General features: G+C 42.2%; 1 gene segment (V, D, J or C); it reads right to left on the bottom strand.

Annotated features, from left to right (window-relative positions):
* Window positions 1–6647: 6647 nt before the first annotated feature.
* LOC130882216 (Ig heavy chain V region 23-like) lies at window positions 6648–7111 on the bottom strand. The segment is given in 2 exon segments: window positions 6648–6976; window positions 7066–7111. Coding segments are annotated over 2 exon segments (375 nt in total).
* Between the last annotated feature and the right edge of the window lie 1501 nt (window positions 7112–8612).

Genomic DNA, 8612 nt, shown 5'->3' with positions numbered 1-8612 from the left:
TTCTCCAAGAACCAGCTTTTTGTTTCATTGATTCTTTGGATTGTTTTCTGTGTTTCTATTTTGTTGATTTCAGCCCTCAATTTGATTATTTCCAGTCTTCTACTTCTCCTAGGTGAGTCTGCTTCTTTTCTTTCTAAAGCTTTAAGGTGGGCTATTAGGTCTCCAATGTGTGCTTTCTCCGTTTTCTTTATGTGGGCACTTAATGCTATGAACTTTCCTCTTAGCACTGCTTTCATAGTGTCCCATAGGTTTGAGTATGTTGAGTCTTCGTTTTCATTGAATTCAAGAAAGACTTTAATTTCTTTCTTTATTTCTTCCTTGATCCAGGTGTGGTTCAGTAGTTGACTGTCCAATTTCCATGAGTTCATAGGCTTTCTGGGGATAGCATTGTTGTTGAATTCTAACTTTAATCCATGGTGATCTGATAAGACACAGGTGGTTACCGATATTTTTTTGTAACTGTGTAAGTTTGCTTTGTTACCGAGTATGTGGTCTATTTTCGAGAAGGTTCCATGAGCTGCAGAGAAGAAGGTATATTCTTTCTTATTTGAGTGGAATGTTCTATAGATGTCTGTTAAGTCCATTTGATTCATTACCTCCCTTAATCCTCTTATTTCTCTGTTAGGTTTCTGTCTGATTGACCTGTCCATTGGTGAGAGAGGAGTGTTGAAATCTCCTACTATTAGTGTGTGTGGTTTGATGACTGCCTTGAGTTTTAGTAACGTTTCTTTTACATAAGTGGGTGCTTTTATATTAGGGGCATAGATATTCAGGATTGAGACTTCATCCTGGTGAATTGTTCCTGTTATGAGTAAAAAATGTCCATCTCCATCTCTTTTGATTGATCTTAGTTTGAAGTCAACTTTCTTAGAAATTAGTATGGCCACACCTGCTTGTTTCTTAGGTCCATTTGCTTGATAAACCTTTTCCCAGCCCTTTACTTTGAGTAGATGTCTGTCTTTGTGGTTGAGGTGTGTTTCTTGTAAGCAACAGAATGTTGGATCCTGTTTTCGTATCCAATCTCTTAGCCTGTGCCTCTTTATAGGTGAGTTGAGTCCATTGATATTAAGTGATATTAATGACCAGTGGTTGTTAACTCCGGTCATTTTTCCTTTCTTTCTTTCTTTCCTTCTTTTGGTAGTAGAGTTTGTGTGTTTCCCTTCTTCAAGTTGTGCTGGTGAAGGGTCATTAGATGTCTGAGTTATTGTGGGCATTGTTGGACTCCTTGGTTTGTGATTTTCCTTCAATTACTTTCTGAAGGGCTGGATTTGTGGCTACGTATTGTTTAAATTTGTTTTTATCCTGGAAAATTTTGTTTTCTCCATTTATAGTGAATGAAAGCTTGGCTGGGTATAGTAGTCTGGGCTTGCATCCATGGTCTCGTAGTTTCTGCAGTATATCTATCCAGGACCTTCTGGCTTTCATGGTTTCCATAGAGAAATCAGGTGTAAGTCTGATAGGTTTACCTTTATAGGTAACTTGACCTTTTTCCTTTGCAGCTCTTAATATTCTTTCTTTATTCTGTATGTTTTGTGTTTTGATTATTATATGACGAGGAGATGTTTTTTTTTGATCCAGTCGATTTGGTGTTCTGTATGCTTCTTGGACCTTCAAAGGAATATCTTTCTTAAGGTTGGGAAAGTTTTCTTCTATAATTTTATTAAATATATTTTCTGGACCATTGAGCTGTACTTCTTCTCCTTCTTCTATCCCTATTATTCTTAGGTTTGGTCTTTTTATTGTGTCCCAGATTTCCTGAATGTTTTGTGATGAGAATTTGTTGGTTATGCTGTTTTCTTTGATGAGAGTGTTTATTTTCTCTATGGTATCTTCAGTGTCTGAGATTCTTTCTTCTATCTCTTGTAATCTGTTGGTGGTACTTGTCTCTGTAGTTCCTGTTCGTTTATTCAAATTTTCCATCTCCATCCTTCCCTCGGTTTGTGTTTTCTTTATTACTTCCACTTCATTCTTCAAGTCTTGAACCGTTTCCCTTACCTGTTTGATTACTTTTTCTTGTTTCTCTTGGTTTTCTTGGGTATCTTTGAGAGATTTATTCATTTCCTCTACCTTTTTGTTTGTAATCTCTAATTGGTTGTGGCAGTTTTTCACCTCCTGTTTAAGGTCCTCTATTATTTTCATAAAATTCACTTTTGAGTCGAATTCTTCTAATTCTTCTGGATTAGGGTGTACACTTCTCATTTCGGTATTCCTGGATCCTGGTGATGTCACGTTGCCTTTCAAGTTGTTGGGGGAATTCTTGCATTGGCGCCTGCCCATCTTTTCCTTCAAATGGAGCCAGGAGAGGCCTGATGTCTTGGACCAGTCTTTGCTGTGACTAACTCTCTAGGTGTATCTCCTCAGTGTAGGGGCAGGAACCGTTCCCTTCCAGATGAACTCCTCAACACCAAAACATGGATGCGTGGTATTCCAATGACCCGCGTAAAGAAGGCCGAATGCAAGGGGTCGGGCGGGGTCGAGTAGAACACAGGCGACACTGCAGTACAAGCTGGAGGTGCCTGCACTCCCTTTCGGGGGTTGCTGAGGCCTGCCCGCTAGGCAGGCACTCACTGCTCTGGTTGGGTAGCCTTAGTGTAGGGGCGTTTGTGCTCTCTACCGGGACCGTCCGCCCCAGGATAGTACACACTCACCCGTCCCGATGAAACTTCTCGGCACCTACACAGGAACTCCTGGATGCCACAATGAGCCAGGGACAAAGGGAAGTAGGGTGCAGGCAGAGCAGGTCCAGGAGATCACAGCAGAGACTGCAGCCCCAGCAGCAGGGGCCCGCTTTCCCTGGCGGGGACCTTGAGGCCTGCCCTCAAGTCAGGCCCTCACTGCTCTGGGTTGGTAGCCTTAGTGAAAGGTCAGGAAACTGTTCCACAGCTAAGGACCTTGCAGACAAGGCAGGCTTGGGGGTGGGGGTGGGGGGCGGGTGTGTAGGAAAGAAAGCCTTGCAGCAGGAGCTGGGGGGGGGGGGCGTTTGTGCTCTCTACCGGGACAGTGCGCCCCAGGATAGCACACACTCACCCATCCAGATGGGACTTCTCAGCACCTATGCAGGGATTCCTGGTGGCCCCAATGAGCCCGGGACCAAGGGAAATAGGGGGCAGGGAGAGCAGGTCCAGGAGATCACAAGCAGAGACTGCAACCCCAGCAGCAGGGGCCTGCTTCCCCTGGTGGGGGCCTTGAGGCCTGCCCTCTAGTCAGGCACTCACTGGTCTGGGCTGGTAGCCTTAGTGAAAGGGCAGGAAACTGTTCCACAGCTAAGGACCTTGCAGACAAGGCAGGCTTGGGGGTGGGGGTGGGGGCGGGTGTGTAGGAGAGAAAGCCCTGCAGCAGGAGCTGGGGGAGGGGCGTTTGTGCTCTCTACCGGGACCGTCCACCCCAGGATAGCACACACTCACCCGTCCTGATGAAACTACTCGGCACCTACACAGGAACTCCTGGATGCCCCAATGAGCCAGGGACAAAGGGAAGTAGGGCGCAGGCAGAGCAGGTCCAGGAGATCACAGCAGAGACTGCAGCCCCAGCAGCGGGGGCCCGCTTTCCCTGGCGGGGACCTTGAGGCCTGCCCTCTAGTCAGGCCCTCACTGCTCTGGGTTGGTAGCCTTAGTGAAAGGGCAGGAAACTGTTCCACAGCTAAGGACCTTGCAGACAAGGCAGGCTTGGGGGTGGGGGTGGGGGGCGGGTGTGTAGGAAAGAAAGCCTTGCAGCAGGAGCTGGGGGGGGGGGGGCGTTTGTGCTCTCTACCGGGACAGTGCGCCCCAGGATAGCACACACTCACCCATCCAGATGGGACTTCTCAGCACCTATCTAATCTATATTTCTTAATACCTATCTAACTTAAAGACTAAGACAATAAACAACTGTGCAATAATGAGGACAATGACCTCCAAATGTAAACAATGTACAAGTATATGTTGAAATATGGTATATATATATATATATGTATATATATCAATACATAAACAATATATAAGTATCTTAATCAGAGGTAGAAATGTACACTGCAATATGGTAAATATATATGTGCATATGTGTATATATATATATGCACATAAACATATATATATATAAACATTATTACCTACAGAACCTAATCGATCCATATACGGTAGTAATTTTTTCGATCTGTCAGTATGCAAATATCCAGGGTCCCTTGAATTTTTTGAAGATGAGTGTTTTCGTGCAAAGACAAGAACAGAACCTGCCCCAACCTGTTTTTTTTTTTTTTTTTTTTTTTTTTTTTTTTTTTTTTTTTTTTTTTTTCCACATGTATGATTATCATCATTGTGGATGAGCTGTCATTTCTCCTTTCCAAGAGGTTTCTCCTCTTCAAACTCAACCTTTATTAATTTTGATGGTATCCACAATTTTTCTTCTCCAGTGGAACCAAGAGCAGCTTGGTACTGGCATAAAAACAGAGAAGTCGACCAATGAAATCAAATAGAAGACACGTATATTATCACACAAACTTATGACACCTGATTTTGACAAAGGAGCTAAAAATATACAATGGAAGAAAGAAAGTATCTTCAACAAATGGTGCTGGCATAACTGGATGTCAACCTATAGAAGAATGAAAATAGATCCATATCTATCACCATGCACAAAACTCAAGTCCAAATAGATTAATGATCTCAATATCAATCTGAACATACTGAACCTGAAAGAAGAGAAAATGGGAAATAGTCTACAACATATGGGCACAGGAGACCACTTCCTATGTATAACCCCAGTAGCACAGACATTAAGGGCAACATTGAATAAATGGGACCTCCTAAAACTGAGAAGCTTCTGTAAAGCAAAGGACACTGTCATTAAGACAAAAAGGCAACCTACTGATTGGTAGAAGATCTTCACCAACCCTGCAACAGACAAAGGTCTGATATCCAAAATATATAAAGAACTCAAGAAACTAGACTTTATAATGCTAATTAAACCAATTAAAAATGGGGTGCTGATCTGAACAGAGAATTCTCAATTGAAGAAGTTCAAATGGCCAAAAGACACTTAAGGTTATGCTCAACCTTCTTAGTGATCAGGCAAATGCAAATCAAAACAACTCTAAGATACCATCTTACACCTGTCAGAATGGCTAAAATCAAAAACACCAATGATAGCCGTTGTTGGAGAGGAAGTGGAGTAAGGGGAACACTCATCCATTACTGGTGGGAATGCAAACGTGTGCAACTACTTTGGAAATCAGTGTTGTGGTTTCTAAGAAAATTCGGGATCTACCTACCACAGGATCCAGCAATACCACTCCTGGGAATATACCCAAGAGATGCCCTAGCATACTACAAAAACTTTTGTTCAATTAAGTTCATAGCAGTATTATTTGTAATATCCAGAACCTGGAAACAACCTAGATGCCCTTCAAGGGAAGAATGGATAAAGAAAGTGTGGAATATATACATATTAGAGTACTACTCAGCGGTAAAAAACAATGACATCTTGAATTCTGCATGCAAATTTCTGGATGGAAATAGAGAACACTATCCTGAGTGAGGTAACTCAGACCCAAAAAGATGAATATGGTATGTACTCCTCATTAGTGGATTCCAGCCAAAAATAAAGGACATTCAGCCTACAATTCATGATCCTAAAGAAGCTAAATAGGAAGGTGAATCCCCCCCCCCCAAAAAAAAACATGTAGTTATCCTCCTGGATATTGGAAGTATACAAGATTTCCGGGCAAAAATTGAGAGCTTGGGGGTGGGGGTGGGACAGGGATAAGGGGAGATGGGGAAAGAGAAGTGAGAAGGGGAAGATGGGGAGAGCTTGGGGGAATGAAACAGTTGGGTTGGAGGAGGAGTGGATATGGGAGCAGGGAAGTATATATCTTAATTAAGGGAGCAGTTTGAGGTTTGGCAATAGACTGGACACTAGAGGGGTTCCCAGGTGTCCAAGGAGACATCCCCAGCTTTTTCCTGGGGCAGCAGAGGAGAGGGTGGCCCTATACTATAGCCACTCTGATGAATATCTTGCATTCCACCATAGAACCTTCATCTGGCAATGGATGGAGATAGAGACAGAGACCCACATTGGAGCACTGGACTGAGTTCCCAAGGTCCAAATGAAGAGCAGAAGGAGAGAGAACATGCGCGAAGAAGTCAGGGACGAGAGGGGTGCCCCTACCTACTGTGACGGTGGGGCCAATCTAATGGGAACTCGCCAAAGCCATCTTGACTGGGACTGATGGAGTATATGATCAAACCAGACTCTCTGAATGTGGCTGACAATGAGGGCTGACTGAGAAGCCAAGGACAATGGCACTGGGATTTGATTCTACTCCATGTATTGGCTTTGTGGGAACCTAGTCTGTTTGAATGCTCACCTTCCTAGACCTGGATGGAGGGTGAAGGACCTTGAACTTCCCACAGGGCAGGGAACCCTGACTGCTCTTTGGACTGGAGAGGAAGGGGGAGGGATAATGGGGGGAGGAGGAATAGGGGAGGGGAGGAGGTGAAAATTTGTAGTAATAATAATAATGATAGTAAAAGAAAAGGTGACAAAGACCTTAAAAGACTAATTTTAGACAAAGGGACACTCCAAGTGATTATTTCTCAGCAAGTCTCCATGCTTATCTCTCTGTCATCTCAGAGTCAGGACAGCTTCCTGCTTTTACAGGGTTTCTAACACACTCAGGATGTGGTTAGAGCACTGTGTCTAGCACAGTAATAGACTGCAGAGTCTTCAGATGTCAGGCTGCTGAGCTCCATGTAGGCTGTGCTGGAGGATGTGTCTGCAGTCAGTTTGGCCTTGCCCTGGAACTTCTGATTGTAGGCAGTACCACCATTACTAGGATTAATAACTCCAATCCACTCCAGGCCCTGTCCAGGACTCTGCTTCACCCAGCTAATAGCATAACTAGTGAATGTGTAGCCTGAAGCCTTGCAAGACAATTTTATTGAGGTCCCGGGTTTTCCCAGTTCAGGCCCTGATTGATGCAGCTGTACTTGGGAGTGGACACCTGTGAAGAAAAAGACAGAGTATATTGTCAGAGACATTGTAACCTCAGTCCCTATGTTCTCCTCAGGTATGGAATTAGAAATCTCTTACCTGTAGTTACTGACACAAGGAAGAGAATGATACAGCTCCATCCCATGGTGTGGACCTTGTGTGCTCAGTGACTGTGGAGAAGACACTGATCATATGTTGTTGTCGGGTGTGGACATTCCTGTATTTACCATAATGGACTCAGGTAATTTGCATATTCAAGAACAGGGAACTTCTTGAATAAGCACCTAGTCCTGTTTGAGAAAGTGGTGGAGGACACTTGAATCAAGCAACAGGATGTTGAAGTTCAAGTTCTTACCCTGTCTGGGGAAATGCATCTCATATCATTCCCTCAGCTCTGCATATGGTGTGGGTGTAAGAACAGAACCTAAGCTCTCAATAGATTTCTGGCCTGAGGCAGTTTCTCCACTTTGTGACAAGGTTGTTATATTGATTTAGAAATGGTGGTTGTGATGATAATGGTGGAGTCTGGAAATTTCAAATCTTTCTAAATTTTAAGAAATTATAGCCTAATTTCACATATATAATTAATATTTACATACCAGAAGAATTCATACAAAAATGAACTGAAATGACCTAAAAAACATACCTCAGAAATATTTGCACATTGATGTTTAATACAGCACCATTAATCATAACTTATGGAACTTACTTCATGTCTGTCAGCAGAAGATTGCATCAAGAAGACATGGATGTATGTGTGACACAACAGGACTAGGTCATCTGAAAGAATAAGGAACTTCTTACTTATATCACCTTTAGGAAATCAATGTAAGTGGAGATAACTGCATTAATTAAAATTATGTCGAAATACAGATACAATATGAAACTCTAAGTAGTTTTTTATATTAAATAAGTGCACAAAACTATTTATGCAAGTAACCAACAACTTAGAAATGAAACTCTCTAGCAGAATATTGCAAAAACAGGAATACCAAGAAAATGAGTGGTAGGAGTTATGGAGGAAATATGTAAAATGTACAGGTATGGCAATTCTAAACATATATAAAATTGTTATTTTCATTTTTAAAAATAATTGTGCTTTTACTGTAAAATTTTTATTCATGTATAAATTATGATCATGTCTATCCCCAACTATGTTCCCCTGACTTCTTTGGTACCTTCCAAAAAAATCTCTCTTTTGTTTCACAATAGCACAGTTAAGTTCAAACTGTGCTATCTATATACACATAGGTGTATCATTCCATAGTAAAGAAGGTGATGAAGGAGCCTCTAGAGACCTTCCCAAGAGTTATTATACTTTTTTATCAGTTATCCAATACCAATAGATCCAAAGCCTGGTGTTGGCCCAAGAAGAATCCCTTCCCATCATGTTGAAATATTTCTTTAAATTTTTATCTCTTTTCTCATAAAGTACATCCTAGTCAAAGTTTCTCCTTACTCTTCTTTCTCACCCATACTTCTGCTCTCTCTGTGATGCATCCTGCTCTGTCTTTCCCTCAGAAAATTGCAGCTATTCAAGGAATGTCGATAAAATATGGCATACCAAGCTAAAATAAGACCAGGCAAATACGATAGCATCAGCCTGGATGAATAAACCCAGTAGGAAGAAAAGTGTCCAACAAGTA

Source organism: Chionomys nivalis, chromosome 10 (genome assembly GCF_950005125.1).
Source record: "Chionomys nivalis chromosome 10, mChiNiv1.1, whole genome shotgun sequence".
NCBI classification, from domain to species: Eukaryota; Metazoa; Chordata; class Mammalia; order Rodentia; family Cricetidae; genus Chionomys; species Chionomys nivalis.
Note: the sequence above shows the minus strand (reverse complement) of the source record. Positions and strands in the feature narration are given on the sequence as shown.